Below are 17,024 nucleotides of genomic sequence, written 5' to 3'. Positions count from 1 at the left end.
ATTCAAAGCTACATTGTACAGACCTACTGGCTTGCTGCAGGCATGGGCCAGGTCAGAGAACTTCAGCCCAAAAACATACTGGTCCTGCCTGGTCTGCGGGAGCCACAGGCAGGGAGCAGAACTTCGCCTCCAGCCTGGACAACTCCACCTGCCCTGCACGGAATGGCACAAGGAGCTGCCTGCCACCAGTCACGCCACCAGCGCCTGGTCCTCTGGAGTCACAGAGCTCACCAGAGCAACACACCTTCATCTTCTGCACAAACACAGACCTGCCAAGCCCTCGCTGAGCGCGGCATCCCTGTAAACTGCACCATACAGTGTAAAGCAGCCCATCAGGGTCTCCAAGCCCCGGGGGCCCTGCGCAGACTTACCGTGCAGCAGCTCACAGGCAGGGCACTCCGCTCCGGCATCTGGCTCATTCCGGAGCTCCCTAAAGCCAGATCCCAGCTGGTCCTGCTCTCCTTTCAGTCTGCGCTGCCCAGGAGGGGTGTCCTTGAGCAGACCAAACTCTTCTGCATTGCTGGATGGACGTGGTGAGGAGCGGGGCAGGGTATCGGATCACAGCACCGCTTCTGGGAACAACCTCGGCTTCGGGGGAGCAGGAGACCTAGAACAGCTGCGGTGGGTTCATTTTACTGCTGGCCTCTCCCTGCCTTCCCTGGCAGCAGGTCTGTCAGCCTGCTATGGCTCTAGTCTCCACAGCAACTATTTATAGAGGGAAATTCACAGGTCCACTGAGATGGAAACGGAGAAATCCTTCCCCTCTGGCTCCTCCGTCCCCAGAACGGGGCTGCCTGGCACTTCCCACCGCTCCCAGCAGCCTGTCGGCAGGACCAGCCTGGGAGAGGGGCCAGGCTCCCCAAGCCCACCCATGTGCCGTGCCACCCAACCCGAGGCACGCCAGCCTCCCCCAGCAGTGCCTGCAGGCAGCCGAGCAGCACCGCGGCGCGGTGCTGGGGACCAGCGCCCACCTGCCCCCGCCGCCCTTCCGCGGGGAGCAGCCGGGGCCGCAGCGCCTTCCCCGCCGCGATGGGACACCAGCACCCACGCGGCACTGATGAGCAAACGGCCACACAGTACAAATCACATTATTATTATTATTATCATTATTATTAAACACCGCCCCCCCCCCCCCCCCCCCCCCGCACTGGGGCCCCGCTGCGGCGCAGCTCAGGTTTCCGCACCGACTGCGGAGCCCGAGCCGCAGCCCCGCCGCAAAGGGTTAACCCCGCAGCAGCTCCCGGAGCAAGGCCGGGGGCTCCCGCAGCGCTCCTCCGCTCGCCGGTGCCCCCCTCCTCTCACCTGCCGCCCCCGCACTAAAAATAACCGGGGGAGGGGAGCAGCGGCTGCGCCACCGGGGGCTGAGCCAGCGCCGGCAGCGCCCGGGGCACCGGGACCCGCGGGAGCCAGGGCAGCGGCACCCGGGGCGGGGAGCTGGGAGAAGCCAACGGTACCCAGAACTCAGCCAGTAAAACAAAAAGGAAAGACAGGACAGACGGGCCAGGAGCCAGCTTTATGTCTGGGAAGAGCCGTGCAATTATTGTAAGAATTATTTTGCCAATTTCGGAACCCCGCTTCCTGCCTGACGCGGGTGGCCAACAGCGAGCACCAGGGACCAGCACAAACTGCACCTTAAGGAACCCCCTCCCCGCTTACCCCCGGTGGAACCCCGCGACCAGAGCCCCCCCTCGCAGCCCCCTGCCAGCAGGGATGGTGTTCCAGCTCCGGCAGCAGAAGTGCCACCAAGAAGGCGGCACCAGTGGAAGGTGGCACAAGGTTATCTCAAAAATACCTCACAGACTAGGGAGGGGGCAGGAGGGAAAAGGGCCCCTGCTCTTGGCACAACTCCCAGCTCCTGCTGCTCGAGTTTCCAGTTAGGAGGGAAAAAACGGGGAATAGACTCTAGGCAATTGCATCACTGCGCAACAGAAGCACGACACGCAGGTTGTATATTAAAATTTATTGAATTATTGTGTAAGAATTCTCTTTATTAAAATCATTTGGACTCTAAACTGATTATTTACAGACAAAACCTTTTATATCACCAATAGATTCCTACATCTCGGAACAGTATCTACAAACAGTTATTACACTATGTAACAAAATTCAGATTTTTTTCAAGCTTTTTATATTAATTATTAATTCCAATTTGACAAAGACAGTACCTCGGGTGCTCTGAGCAAAACTTAAGGTGTGGCAGGGCATAAATGCAGGTCAGGCCATACCGTAACAGACAGAGAGACACCAAGTCACAAAGTTGGGAGAGGGCAGAGTCACCAGGACAGGACCAGGAGAAAGACTATTATAGAGCAAACACACTGGGTGTTCTAGAAACCAAAAGAATCATCCCAACAAGAAAGGCACCAAAAAAGCAGCATCTCGCTGCCACTGGGGCATACCTTGAAAAAGAAATGGCATTCCACTGAGGCAGTAGCATCCAAGAACCCTCTATTTTAATTTAAAAAAAAAAATCAGCTATAATTTCTATCAAAAAAAAAAAAAGCTTCCAGGTACAGTCTAGTTTGCCACCAGACAGATGAAAGCAATTGCTCTCACATCTACATCCCAGGGATGCCAACTACTCTTAGTCATGCCAACAGGAGACTTTCAGATACACTAACGGATATTTGTCTTAATACTGATCAGTTCTCGGCGTTTCATCCAGACCATGGTGGAAGCAAGTTCCTTCCTCTGACCACAGTACTAAGTAAATTTTAATGCCTGCTATTCAAGAACATCCCCTTTCTGCGAATACGATTAAAGCAGCGACGTCCCCTCGCTCCACTTGTGGTCTTGCAGAAGGGGAATGGTCAGCGCACTCTCAGCCAGTGCCCACAGAACTTTCTACCTGTAAGAAAACAGGAATATACAGAGAGGATTCTCCATCCTTAAGAAGGAACGTCCATCTCCAGAGTGTTTGATAAGCTGGTCATGGAATCAGGCAGAGACTAGAAGAAACTTGGAAGGATCGTGAGGAATAAATAAATAAGTCTTCCCTGCAACAGGGATTTTCATAATGAAACCTGTTTTGTGCAAATTTTTAAATGCAACAGAACCCTGTTGTAGTAACAGATTTTTGCCACAGGAGAGGGGCATGGACGGAGGGGAGAGGGGCCATGCCTAAACACCCAAGATGATTCCAGCGAGGGGCCTTTAGCGTGTGTCGCAGGGGAGCGGGATGCCGGTATCTAGAACACCAAGGACAGACAGATGGGAAGAGACGGGCACTACCAGCTTTCCACCCTCACTGCACCTGCACAGGGCAGTGCCTCCTGCCCAGCCATGCAAGGACAAGATGAAGATGTTAAACAAGTCAATCACCTATGTTTAGCTCTATTTTGAAGTCTTGATTATTGCTCCAATAAAAGCAGACTTTCAGAGATACACTCGGAGAAAGCAGATCACATCCAACACCCAGGAGCACGACCGAGAAGCAAAGAGGACGTGGAGCCCACTTACCCCACAGCCTCGGTCAGCCACACGGGCACAGGCTGCGCTCTCAGCACAGACACCTGGACTCTTGTCACTACGACTCCAGGAGAGCCACCAAGTCCTCCTCCCTTTGCCAATGGGTGCCGGATTCAGAATTAAGCCCCCAGCCACCCTGTTACAGGAAAGTACAGAGATAATTCTGCAAAAATAGGGACAGACATTAACAGTCTGCAGAGCCGTAAATCCAGCAGAGAGCCTGTGGCTTCTGGCAGGCACTCAGTGAGTTGGAGAGGCCACAACTACACCTCGCTGCCTGGGGCACAAACTCCATCCGTCAATGCACAAGGGAACAACGCTACTCTGCCACTGCACCTGCACCTGCCTCAGACCAAGGAATCACCTCCTGCAGCTCCTAAGGGAATGGGCTTTACTAATTGCACTGTATCTGCTTTTTCCCCCTTTCCATCTGTCAGTCATTTCCTCCACCCAGCTATTTTTGGGCTGATTTAATCAGATTTGGTTGAGACAGAGGCTTCAGAGATGCTAAACCCCTGTAAGTTTTGTGGAAATGGGTGGTCAGGCAGGAGCGAGACCCAAACTGGTGCCCACCTGGGGGAAGAGAGGCAAACTGTCCCCCGTCTTCTCCCCGGCAGCAACCAGCCAGTTCACCTGCTGCTCTGTACAGCAGGACAGGAGCAGGGGGTGGCACTGAGATGCTGGCCATACTCTGGGCACACAGAGTACCTGGGCATATTGCTGAGAGAGGGTCACAGGAGAGAGCTGGCTTCGTAGGAGGAGAGACCAGCATTAGCTCATTGTCACATTGCTCAGAGAACAGTTTAGCAACTGTGCACGGCTCGCACAAAGCCACAGGGCTGAATCGATAGGCCTGGAATTACTGCTATATGCAATCTAAAGAAAGGCAGGGACACGATCCTGCCCTGTTTTAGCTCTGGTCGCTCCTGGCTCACGTGATCACATCCTCAGGGAAGTGACAGAGGAGTCAGACCTGTCTACCTGTCCCAGGCACGCAGGACATCAGCGTGGAATTAGCAGCAGGGGGTAAGAACAAGTAGGGTATCCTTATAAATAGGAATTTGCTCCCAGAAGGACAGAGCGCTCTGTTCACAAAGCCCAGGAGCTGAGGAGGGAGCAGCGAGGACCTGCCTAGGGACAGCTGGCAGCTAACTGTGCTTGTGCCCACTCCAGCCTCTCCTTCCTCACACGAATCACCCATTTGCAGGACATCTGACGCTCCTGGAGAACAGCGCACTTGTGCTTCACGGCTTCCTTGAGTTCACAGCTCACCAAATAACCCTTCTATGTGCCACAAGAGGAGAGTCTGGGAAATGAAACTGAGTAGGGTGTAAGCAAGCCTAATGGAAGAGCACACAGCTAAGCCCTGAAGTGAGCTGCGGGGAAAAGCAAACTGTTGTTACAACAACAGAGACATCTACGAGTTATCCCTGCAGACAAAGCAGTGGAGAAAACTTTGCTCCAGTGCTGACAGACGTTTGTCAGTAGAAGTGCACAGAGATACTTCTCCAAGAAAAGCTTTGTCTCAAAGCCACAAAATTAAAACATTCTCCTTTAGCATTTAAATACATTAACTTTCTGAGGGTATTTACAAGTCCAGTTCAGAGCAGCAGAACAGCTAGACACCGGAGGAAGGGGAAGTGGCACAAGGCAGTTGTGCTTTTTCAAAGAGCAGGGCAACTCCTGACCACAAGGAACCAGGAAGATGGATCCTGAGCTGGGTCAGCGGCGACTGAGACGAGCCAGGCAGTGACTCTCACATGCTGAATTTGTCCTGAGGGAAAAGGTGAGGGGGTGCTGTCCATTTCCAGTAGGCCCCTGGGCAAGCGCGCACGCTGGTGAGCACGTTACATCCAAGCAGGTGTCGCGCACAAGCTCTCAGAGACTAGAACACTGGGGAGCAAGAGACTTTCACCATCAGACACTCTCCTTTCTACATCCAACATCCAGAACCAGTGGGGACATTGCTGCAAGGAAGTTTCTCAGGTGGGATACTGCAGGAGCGCTCACTAGCCGGGGACAGAAGCTGGCACAGCTGTCAGTGTGGGGAAAGCTTCCCATGTCCCTGCTGAAGTGAGCAGCTGCAGGGGGACTCCCAGCGTTGGCAAGGGCATCTGTGCAAGGCCAAAGACTCCACAAACACGGTGCTTGGTGCTGTCACCTGGCTCTTCAACAGCATCGTTTGGAAACTTGGCACATTCACGTAACACCTGTAGGAAGGAGCTGTGTGGTCCCCCTGACAGTCTGCTAGAGGAAAACCAAAGTTTGGGTTTTTTTGTTTTGTTTTGCTTTTAAAAAGAAAAAAACTGTAAAAAAATATTCTCTGAGATGCAAGGACGCTTGTACTTTGTACTGCCTCGGACATCTCTGTTCATGTCACCCGCGGGTTCCTTGGAAAGTCTGGTTCCAATGGCAGCAGGACACCCTGTGTATAGCTAGGACGAGCACTGTCCCTGTTCAGCCAGGGGAGAGCAGTCTGTCTGCACCTGTCACAAATCCGTGACTTTATTCTCCACAGCTGCTGCAATCTGTTGTAGTCTATATCCGAGCTGCATCTTCTGTGCCGTTGGGTCTTCTTCCAAGGCAGTAATGATCTACAACGAGACAGAGCTCACTGGCAGCCTTTCTCCTGCACACAACACTGCCAGCCAGCTCAACTCCATGCACGGGGGGGGAGCCCCAGGCTGGAATCCAGCACGCTCAAGACTAGAGCGGCTATGCAGTAATTCATCTCAAATTAACCACCAAGTAAGTATTCTAGATTCATCCTAATAACTTACAAGCTCCGTAGCGCAGAATGAATGCTAAACTTCTCACCTGAAAATGATCTCTTTAGTAAATGAATCTGAACTGCATTTCATTTCTGAGTATTTGGATATCAGCGTCAAAAAAAAACAAAAAAAGAAAAAAGTGTACACGAAATCCCAACAACCTTCAAGTTAGAGATAAATCCTTTTTTGCGACTTCCTCCCTCCCTCCGATAAGGATAAAGCAAACATATGACATGGAAGTTACACATGCCAATGAAACAATACACAGCGTTGTAATAGTCTGGCTGCTCTTGATTACTAATTCTTGGAGGTTTGTTGATTGGGTGGTAAAAGGAGAAGGGCATGTGTTTCTAGCAGGTATGAACACACTCACCTGGTCATAGTACTTATTGATGTATTTGTACAATTCATGTAGAGCCACCAGGGAATTGAGGTCACCTGAGTAATTCTGAACATAAGAGAGGGAGTTAGACAAAACTGTGAGACACCTAACAATTGTTCTTCTAAATTCTGCATCCTCTCAACTCATTAGGAAATGTGCCTGTTGCACAAAGCAACCAGTTAGTTCCTAGCAGGGTTGGGGGCGGGGGATATAATAAATAAATAAAGTCACACAATCCTTGCCCTGAAACATTGACTACACTTTTCAGTGCTAGCTGGGCAGACCCTCACCCTCCTTGTTGTGCCACAAAGCAGAGCAGCACTGGGAACGGGCAGCGTGTTTGAGCCAAAGTGCACACTCAGCTGGAGTATCTCGTCTTTGCATTACTAACTTTCTCTTAGATGCACAGGTGAGGGGCCAAGGTGACTTCTGAAATAATTTTTTTTTACTTACCCGTGATAGCTCAGCCAGGGCAGAGTTCATCTCCTGGTCACTGGCAGAGATGGTCTGACGAATGTCCGCATAATACCTACACCACGGTACACAGGCAATTAGCGTAATGTTCCTCCTACCCTCCTTGTTACTGCTTAAACTATGACTCCTCACATTCATTGCTTACCTTTCCACCATCTGCTTGTAGCGAGGAATGTCCCGGGCATAAAGCAGCTTATTGATCGGAGAATCCTTGAACATCCAAAACCAGAACTGATTACAAAAAGCTCCTTCATCATGCTGTGGACTAACCTTAGCAGGTAACATCATCACCGCTATTTTCTGTCTTTCACTCAGGATCGGGAATTTTGTCCTCGCATGGAGAGACACTTCAGACACCAGGCTCCCCTTCTAATAACGCAGTCTGAGGAGCCACGAGGTGTGTTGCTGAAGGGACCTCTTGGGATCCCTAGTCCAGCCTTCCACTTGGAGCTGGGTGATCACCAGTATGAGATCACATTGGCTTATAACTTTGCATAGCCGATTCCCCAAATCCTCCAGAGATCCACCCATCCTGTCTCTGGTGACCTGCACAGGGCTGTTCCACCCTCGGCACGGGGCTAGTAGTGGTGGTAGGTTTTCCTAATGGGCAACCTGAATCTCCCAAGATGCATCCTGTGACTTACACTGCCTGCCACAGCCAGCTAGTGTTTACACTCTGTCACGTAGCTGTAAGCTGTAAATAAAGAGCATGCAACAACTTCTATATGCTAAACAAAATCAGCTCCTCTCTCCTTTCTTCCCAGGAGTCCCCATCACTCTCCTGTGCTCCAGTGGCACATGGGAGCAAGGACGGGCCACGTCTGCTGTCCCAGTGGTGCTACATACACCTTATTGCCTCCCTGGGGCAGCGCTGCTCAACCACCCGTGCCAACCATGCTTCCCTCTCCCTCTGTACTTACCCGCCCTAACTTATGGTCAGCTATCGTACAGGAGTCCATGAAGGTCTGCGCGATGACCAGGAGCACAGCATCTACGTTATCTGATGTCTGCACATCAAAAACAAACTGGGGATTCTTGATGATGTTGATCCAGAACCGCAGGGGTAGGCTGCAGAGAAGACGGAAACGCAAGAGAGTATCAGCAAAGGTAGCAGCTATGGCGTTGAGATATGGTGCACATTACTCCACCTCTCAGTTTGCCCTCCCAGCAAAACCAGCTTTTCACACCAGGCTTTGCTGCCTTGCACTCCTGTTTTGCTCCTCCTCAGCAGAGGAAGGTGCTATCGCTTTGCCGGTGATCAGCTCTAGACAGCTTAGCAGTGCCTCCTCTGGGGTCCACAGGAACACCGTACCTGTTTGTCTTCCAGATATGGATGGTCTCAGGGTCTGCGATCCCATAGTGTATCGCCTGCTCATCCAACAGGTCAAAGAAGTATTTGACTGCCAGAGGGACAGGGCGGTTGGTACTGAGGATCACCTGGAACAGGTCATCCACGAACTTCTGCAGAGTGCCCTGCAGAGAACCAAGCAGAACAGTCAGCCCAGGCCTCACGCAGATGACAGGTTACCCTCTTCTGCTCAGCAACCTCCCCTCACTGGTCCAAAGCTACCTCTCCTCCACTACAGGGAACAGCAGCAAAGGAGAAAGGTGCCAGCAGTTTCTGGGACAGAGGCCAGGGAGAAACTCACAAACAAAGCAAAATGCAGAGGAGAGTCAGATGTACTCAGAACCGCTGCAGGTAAAGGGGATTGCTGCAGGGGAGAGAGCTTGCCATGTGATGGAATGGCACTGAACCGCAGAGAGGGCCTAGCGGAGGAGGACTGCTGGCTGCCAGCAGTGGGATTCAGCTGCAGAGGAACAAGGCGAAGGGGTTTGTTCAGCAGCAAAAGGAAGTTCAGTAGATGTGGGAAGAACACAGGCACTGCCTGGCAAAGCGCCTGGGCTGTCTCTTGAGGAACAGTACTAATGCAAGCAGAGCACTGCTGGGGAACCTGGATGCCAAAAGCTGATTCCTTCTTGAGAACCGAGCAGAGTGACAAGTTCCTTTGTCTATTTTTTAACAATGATACGGGAATAAAGCAAAAAGGAGAATGTGAGCAGGTGCTATGCGTGATTTATGACTGCAGCCGAATCTGTACATGACTGGTGTGTACTATTACATCATCTTGCTGCAGCAGGTAATAGATCAGTTCTATCTTCTTGGCCCTGGGTGGGGTGAAAGGGGAGAAGACACGGCAGCCCATGGACACCGCTGCGAAGCTTTTTTCTGTGGGACACGAAGACAAGCATGGGGTGGACACAAGGATAAAACTATTTCTCATTCTCCTAGAGGCTCTGCAAAACTTAACCCATTAGTAGGAGAAGAAGTTTTGGCACTGCAGTGCCAGAGGGGAAACAACCAGCACGTGCATCAATCCAGGCAAAGGGGCTCTTCATCTTCATATGCATCCCCGCAATCTGCTGGGGGATATGAAGGAAGGTAAGGTCCCAAGCACAACATAATCTGTGCTTCTTCTCACCTTCATTGAGAGCAGACGTGTCAGATAGATCTCCGGGATTGCCTTGGCTCGCTCCCGATCTCTTAAGCTCCCACGCCTATGCTTGGGAAGTTCTGGCTCTTCTGTTGGTTTTACCAGGTGCCAAAGTTTGATCCCACCTTCATCTGCATCCTCCAGCATCGGCGTTTCTAAAACAAGTGATTGTTTAGAAATGAGTGTCAGTTCTCTCACAGCAGAGCTTGGCCAGGTGAGCCCCAAGGAAGCGAGATTTCACAGTATGACAGAAACACAAATGGGAAGTAACCTCTGGAGACCTCTATCCAGCTTTCTGCACAGAGTACAACTGTTGCCCACGCTACAGCACGTTGCCTTTGTCCACTCAAAACCTTCAAGATCTTGGAAACTTCCCCAAACAGAGATCCCCCACCACCCCAGCGATCTGCTCCGGGGCTGCGCCACCATTTTGCTGAAGAAGTTCTTTTCCACAACCAATCTGACCCTGTTAAGCTGCAGCCTGTGGCTATTGTCCCTCATGCCACAGGATCATCCGTGGAGCTGTTTGCTGTGTCAGGCAATAAGGTAACTGCCTGGCGCTGTGTCCCATCGCCCCCTCGGGCCATGCTCAGCACCTGAGGATATTAAGATTCCTACAAGTGGCAGACTGCACTCAGTCCCTAGAGAGTCAGAACTAGAGAACTGTGATTATCTGCATTTTCATGCCCAGCCTGGCTTTCCTCTGCTCTTATACTCTACCCTTTCTCTCATCTCACCTGCCCAAACCTGCAGTTCCCTGACAATCCTACCGGGGTCCAAATCATATATTAGCCTTCTAGAACAGCACAAAGCTGGGGCTATGGCAAGAAACTTGTGCCACTAACTGGCAAGTGCTGTAATATCATTCCACAAGAACAGGACATCAAACTTACTCTCTCCTGGGATGTAATCCTGATTCTCCCTATGGATGTGCTTGGTCAGGCGTGGGACCAGCGCTACTGTTGCTCCATCGGGCACCTGCACATAAGCAAAAAAATCAACATTCAAAACAAATGGCATGTTTCTCCTCAGCACAACAGGCAAGTGCCTGCAGACCAAACCAGACTATATCATTACTAGAAACAGGGACAGAGATAAGGATTTTAGGGCACCATCACTGTCTTTCCTAATGGTGGGAGAATCTTGTTTGTAACAATTAAAAAACCTGATGTGCAAAGTATGATGAAGATAATATTCAGGGACTGAGGTCATTCACATCTACAACACACTGCAGCAAGGTATGACATATTGGTGCAAGATATGACACGTCGGTGTGAGGTAGTTAAAACACCTTCTTTCCATTCCTAGAAGCTACTTTGCAGATCACGGCGCCACCATCTACTAACTGATTTGGATGGGAACATCCTCAGATCCAGCAGCATTGCCTTCATTGCAACAGCCATCAGATGTGAACTTGTACGTCTCCCTCCAAGCCCTACACCTGCCCACATCTCAGGTACAGGTAAAGGATGGGGCCAGGCTTGTTGAAGTTGGAGTCCAGGCCACAGCACTGACGTAACTTGAATATGCTGCTGCAAGAAAGCTCCAACCTTTTGGCAGCGATCCACCAGGAGCAGAGTGTACCGGTGTGTAGAAGACAGAGGAGGGACAAGGCAATGGTGGACTGAGTTCTGACCTTGTAATGCTGAAGAGTGTTCAGGCGTTTCCAAGTTCCTTGAACGACAGATGTCACATCCTCATCGGACAGTATCAGATGACCTGCCAGCCCTGATCTCCACTCTACAACCATTAAAACACAGAAAACAAAGATAAACTGTTAATTTGAGGCATCTTTGACATCTGCTGTGCTTCAACCTGGTTGACCTTGTTAAACACCCACTGATCCTCGTCAACGTTTACCCATGCTACTTCATGGACAGCATAACCTGAGCAGGTGCCTGTAACAATGCCGAGTCCTGCAGTCACAGGGCAGTCTGAGCACAGCGACAGACAGCCTCATGGCCTCCCAGTTTCCACTTGTCAAGTTCCTACAGATTCATCACATTGTGATTCAAACCACAAAAACGCACCTACAGTCCTCGTTAGTTACTATTCCCCCAGTACCTGCTCATCTATAAATTTCACCGCTATTCAGCAGCAGCCAAAGAAGGAAGGAGATGGAAAACTGAGTGGTTTCCTTCACAACGTAAGTCCTACCTTTATTAAACACTGTGGGCAAAATCTTCCCTGACATACATTATTGAGATGCTGCCATTGACTTCACTGGCAGGAAGAGCCAGTCTATGGCTATAGCATCTCTGTGCCACACTCAAATTTCCTCCCCTCCTACACATTTTTCATGCTTTTTTTCCCCTGCAGTCCCCTTGCCCAAGCCATTGCCATGGTCTAAGTCTGGCAAAGAACACCATGAAATGGAAGGGGCTGGACCCAACTGCTTTTTTCCCACCCCTGCCTCTTGCTGTAAACCTCCTTCCTGCATCGTGCCCTGTTGTGTCCAGCCAGAGCGCAAGATCTTTGGTCAGTGACTCTGCATGCTCAGCAGAGCACGACAAGCATCGTGCCTGCCAGGGTGCTGTGCACAGATTGCAACGACCACTCTTCCACTTCCTCACTGGGTTTTGGCACCAAGGAGTTCTGCTCACCGAGGTCCAGGGTGTCTGGGTCTGGTCGGTGACAGTACGGTGTCCCTTTATAGATCTGATCTAGGATTTTCTCCTTCACCTGTGTTATGGTGTCACAGTCTAGCACTTTTGCAGAAATCCCTTGGGAGTCCTCTGCCCCTCCTGCAGCAACTCCTGCTTGGGTCAAAGCATTTAAGGTCTGGGGAAGAAAAGAAAAGGTCACAGCTACTCAGCTGGTAAGATTTCATCTGACACATTTACACCTTTGATGGTCAGCATTAAGGCAAGTTAACAGCTAGTCCTTTCACTGGAAGAGTTTCAGAAAAGAAAACATCACAGATGTTAAACACCCTGTTCTCAGTCTTTTGTCAAGAGCTAGAAGCCAGTTCAAAGGCGTTGGGGAGGGGTTTAAACGCGCCATCAGTAATTTCATCCCCTTATTTCTAGACACATAGCACAGCACATACACCAGGTGTATACTGTAGCACATACTTGTGGGAAGGTTCCTATCAGCCTAGGGCAAAAGTGCCTGATTTAGCAGAGCTCTTGCTCATCTGTGGAGTTGTGCTGCTGGGATAAACCTGGCTCCCAGGAGACAGTGGCAGGATGCTGCACTTCTGCCTCAATAATGGGAGCAGAGACATTCAGCCCTGTCGCACCCAGAGGGAACAAAACCCGTGGTTCTTACCAGAGTACGGTACTCCAGGTCCTCTCTCAAAAGGCGGTTGTCATTCAGGGTATATTTGGCTTTCCCTGTCACCCAGTCGACCGGCCCTTTGTCCACCTGGTGCTTGATTCCTCGAAACAGCATGTAAAGGGGCTCCCCAACAGAATCCTGGCACAGGAAGGAAAGAGTTTCACCTGAGGGAAATTCAGCTCGCTCCTCCCAGCCGAGCCCAACAGCTTGGAAACAGGGACACCCAAGCAAAGGAGAAGCAGGACCGAGGATACAGCAGCTGAGCCACAGCAGGCAAAGACAGAGCCTCTGCCGACGGCTCCTTTTCCAGGCATGGGGAAAGCGCGTGGGCCAACTACCATGTGGATGCACAAGACCAAGGCACTGCTCTGCCTCCATGTCACTGATCTGGGAGACTATCCTTGCCACCCCCACCCCCCCACCCCCCCCCCGCAGGAAAGGAATTGGATCAGAATCTGTCCTCCCCACTCACAGACCAGCCTATGGCCAGCGTGTCTCAAGAAAAAGGAGCTACACCGAACCCTCCATGATCCGGCAAGACATCCTGGAAACGATGAGTGCTATGAATGCTGATTTAAGCATCCCTGTTCCCAGTGAACAGCCCGGTTCTCATTCCTCACCCTGAAATACAGGATGACTGGCACTATTTCACCTAGGAGCGAGACACAGAGCAAAGCTGTGCCTGTTTCCCCTTGTTTGGCCTCTCCATATCACAAAGGGACAAAGAGCTCACCCTCACAAATGCGTACAGGCAGATGGACATCCAGTTGGTTAACAGCTTCTCTACCACAGTTTCTGTCCTGAAAGAGAGCATGAGGCTGGTCACAGGAATACAGTGCAGAGTAGGGAGGGATCTGGAGATAAAGGTCACTCCCCTTGAGAAGAAAGCACACTAAATGATGATACAGGCTCAAAGCAGAGGGAAATGAAAAAAGGACTTTAGAGACCAGTGAGGTTAATGCTTTTGGTACTACTTCTGTGAGGCACTTTTCAGCCTGAAGGAGGCACCAAATTACAGAAATGGAGAGACAAGCAAGCAGGGGACAGAGGAAAGCCTCTGGCAGGCCTCAAACAAGGGAGTTTGTTCAGACCAGGAGGATGGACCAGACAGGAGGCTAATGGGAATCCAAACGCAGGAGATATTTCAGTTTAGCTTCCAAACATGGCACAACTGCGAGCCCAGAGACCTCTAAACAGCAAAGCATGATTAGCAGACTTGGCAGAGCCATAGCACCTGAACACAAGGAGAGAGTTAATGCACAGCAGCTTCAAAAGAAGAGGAATTTGAGGTAGGCAACTCCAGCTTCCTCCCCTTTTCACACCTTTCCTGCTATATTCCCTACCAGCTGGGGACTGGAGAGAGGGCTGTCGTTACTGCTTCCTCCCATTTGATGCATGCTGTCTGGATACACACTGGTCTTAAAATTGCAGCCCATGCCATGATGCTATCCTACTCACAGGAACTTCAGAGCTTGCCAGCTGGGCAGAAAGGCTCTGTCCCCTCAGGCAGCTAGCAGTGGGACCATAGCTGGCTCACCTCCGCAGCATCAGCTTGGGGTTCTTGGCCACATACTGCTCCACAAGGTCATTCAGGAGTGTTTTGAGGATGTCGGTGAAGTACTCCAGCTTCCCATGCAGTGACACAGTGAGCAATGATGCCACGTAAGCCCGATCTCTTGGAGAGAAAGTGCGCTGGATTTCCAGAGTGTGGATGAACTGGTGGGGAGAGAGATAAGCCAGTGTGTGAATCTGCTGAAAACAAGTCACAGCTACTGGCCCTTGGAAGTAGTGGCGCCGCAGGGAGCTTATTCAGGAGTGAACTTTAACAGACACTGCCCAATTCCTGCCACCAGCTGCCAGTGACATGGCCCTGACCCCACAGCAGGCTGCAGGCAGGGAGAGGAACGTAAGTTACCTTGGTGAGGAAGAGCTTGCTGTTGAGCAGGTTGGAGAGCTGGACCAATCCCTGCTCCACAGTTTGGCGCCGGCACTCAGGGATGTCCAGGTCCCTTTGCAGCGGTGACTCACGGTGGCCCGGGAAGAAAATGCGTTCTGCATAGGACTTGTAGTCCAAGAAGGGGATTCCTGTGCCCACAAGGTCACTTGTGAGGTCCATCATCTCAGTCATCAGGTCTGAGGGAAAGGAAACACCCATGAGGTTGAGTACATGATCACACAACTGACGGTGCAGAGCACGAGGTGATGCAGGAGCCAGGGCCAGCAGGATGGGACAGAGACGACGGATGTTTCCTGTCAGGAAGAGTCACATTTGGGTCCCATTGCTAGAACATGTAAAACTAGACTAGGCACTGGGAGAAACTGCATGAGGAAACTTCCAGGCTTGGGGAGGAACCCAAACGTGAATTTGGTGATTATTCTCATTTACAGTCAGGGGCTGGTTTCCAGTTTTATAAAGAAGCCACCGTTCAGCACAGATCTGTGGTTACAGGCATTACCTACATTAGAGCTAGAGTATTAGAGATCTCCTGCTCCTCACTGCTTCTCACATCGCTTGGAGATTACAGTCTGAGTCACCTGCACAGTTTCGGAGCCTCAGGTCTCCCACATAAGGGCTCACTGCTGTAAGGGGCTGAAATACAAGGTTTGCAGGCCCAGAACACGGGGCGTAATTCAACTATTCTATGATCTCTCCAAGTATGCTGTCTTGATCTTTAGCTCTGCATCTGAGTCTGGAGGATGAACTGGAGAATCAGAGGGGTCTGTGCAGATCACTGTACTCCAGATTAAACAGAAGAATTAAAAAAGGAAGAATGTGGCTATATGTTTCAATGCACTGGCACAGGATAAAGTTATTGCCTGCTCTGAACTCCCCAAACAGGTATGCAGGAATGGAAAGAGAGGTAGGGCTGAGAGTGGTTCTTCAAGCTTCCCTGAAGCTGCAAGAACCTAGGAGCTCAGTGACTGACCTGTGAATTCCTTTTTGCATCTGTCCCGAACACTCGTTTCCAGATTTTCCAGCTGGATTTGAACTTTCTTGTAATCCCTCAGAGCCTGTTTGCTCTTCCTCCTGTAATAAGAAGCAGAATTGTTCCCAGCAGCCCTAGGCCAGGGACTGTCCTTGCTAACTGTTGTGTTGCTGCCAAAGACTCCAGGGTGATTGCTGTTGAGGTGATTTTTATTGAACATCATCTCTGCAGGATACCAAACAGTGCTCCATAAACTAGATGTGTCTCTTGGAGCACCGCTGGGGTGTTGGCTCTGAATGACCCATAGTGCTCCTGTGACCAGCAGGGGCAACATGCCTTATACATCCAACACCACCAGTGGCTCAGAATTTGTCACAACAAAGAAAACTGGGACCTTGTTTAGGCCCAAGAAATACACACTCAGCCAAGTCTACTGAATGATGTTGTGAGGAACTTAAAGACCTCATACAACACCAGAGTTTCTCACCTGTATATGAAGACGATGACCAGAACAATGAGTGCCACAAAGGATGCACCAACACCCAAACCAATCTGTGCCTCCAGCGGGAAGGTGAGCTGGCTTTCTGTGTCATACTGCACTCGGCCCAGGAGGAAGTTCAGGTTCCCCATCTGCACCTGTAAGAAAGCACATGCCACGACACTGGCTTAGTGCAGCAATGAAATGCAAAGCCACAGGACTTCTCCAGAATGGGTACAGGTGGCATACAGCTCTCTAGCAAAGCCATCCCACAGCCCAGCTGCTGAATCCAGCTATACCATTTGCTTTCAGGCAATATTTGGCATGTAGGAGTAGAGCTAAGAGCAGCAGCGGCTTCTTGCCACACCAGTATCTTCCCTGTCCCTCACCAGGGCTTCTGCCTTTCCTCCACTTCCCACCCGATGACAGGATTTCCTGCGGTACTGCCGATTCCCTACCGTGAACTCCGGGAGCAAGTCTGTGCCCTCCCGCTTCGTGCGGTGCCGCGGAGCTGGCTGCTCGGAGGGAGGCTCACAGTAAAGATGATTCCTTGTTAGCGTCTTCACCACACAGATTCCTTCCCCAATCATAGCCATAACTTCATCCTTGGAAATAGCCAGATCTAGATTTTCCCCCTGGAACAGATGTGGAACAGCACACCAAATCAGGGAAAAGACAACTCCCTGTTTCCATGGCTCCAGAGAAGATGGAGGAGACCAAGACTGTAGGATGACAACAGCCTTTTTTCTTCTC

At 50.9% G+C, this 17,024-nt stretch overlaps 1 protein-coding gene across 4 annotated transcripts in view; it reads right to left on the bottom strand.

Annotated features, from left to right (window-relative positions):
- Positions 1-1,945: 1,945 nt before the first annotated feature.
- PLXNB1 (plexin B1) overlaps positions 1,946-17,024 on the bottom strand; it is an 82,580-nt gene continuing 67,501 nt past the window's right edge. For 2 of the 4 annotated variants that reach the window (XM_037385810.1, XM_037385809.1), the window contains 16 exons: positions 16,730-16,906; positions 16,281-16,429; positions 15,794-15,894; positions 14,782-14,999; positions 14,404-14,582; positions 13,600-13,666; positions 12,858-13,004; positions 12,191-12,368; positions 11,224-11,327; positions 10,481-10,565; positions 9,576-9,742; positions 8,408-8,568; positions 8,016-8,163; positions 7,241-7,305; positions 7,075-7,150; positions 5,944-6,687 (listed from right to left, as the gene is read on the bottom strand). In XM_037385810.1, coding sequence (XP_037241707.1) covers positions 6,403-6,687; positions 7,075-7,150; positions 7,241-7,305; positions 8,016-8,163; positions 8,408-8,568; positions 9,576-9,742; positions 10,481-10,565; positions 11,224-11,327; positions 12,191-12,368; positions 12,858-13,004; positions 13,600-13,666; positions 14,404-14,582; positions 14,782-14,999; positions 15,794-15,894; positions 16,281-16,429; positions 16,730-16,906 — 2,307 coding nt within the window. In that variant the 3' untranslated portion in view covers positions 5,944-6,402. Of the gene's footprint in view, positions 6,688-7,074; positions 7,151-7,240; positions 7,306-8,015; positions 8,164-8,407; positions 8,569-9,575; positions 9,743-10,480; positions 10,566-11,223; positions 11,328-12,190; positions 12,369-12,857; positions 13,005-13,599; positions 13,667-14,403; positions 14,583-14,781; positions 15,000-15,793; positions 15,895-16,280; positions 16,430-16,729; positions 16,907-17,024 lie in introns of all 4 variants that reach the window. The other 2 variants (XM_037385811.1, XM_037385813.1) reach the window with 2 other exon arrangements.

The sequence above is a fragment of the Falco rusticolus genome, chromosome 4 (genome assembly GCF_015220075.1).
Source record: "Falco rusticolus isolate bFalRus1 chromosome 4, bFalRus1.pri, whole genome shotgun sequence".
Taxonomy (NCBI): Eukaryota; Metazoa; Chordata; class Aves; order Falconiformes; family Falconidae; genus Falco; species Falco rusticolus.
This window is presented reverse-complemented; position numbering and strand designations above follow the sequence as displayed.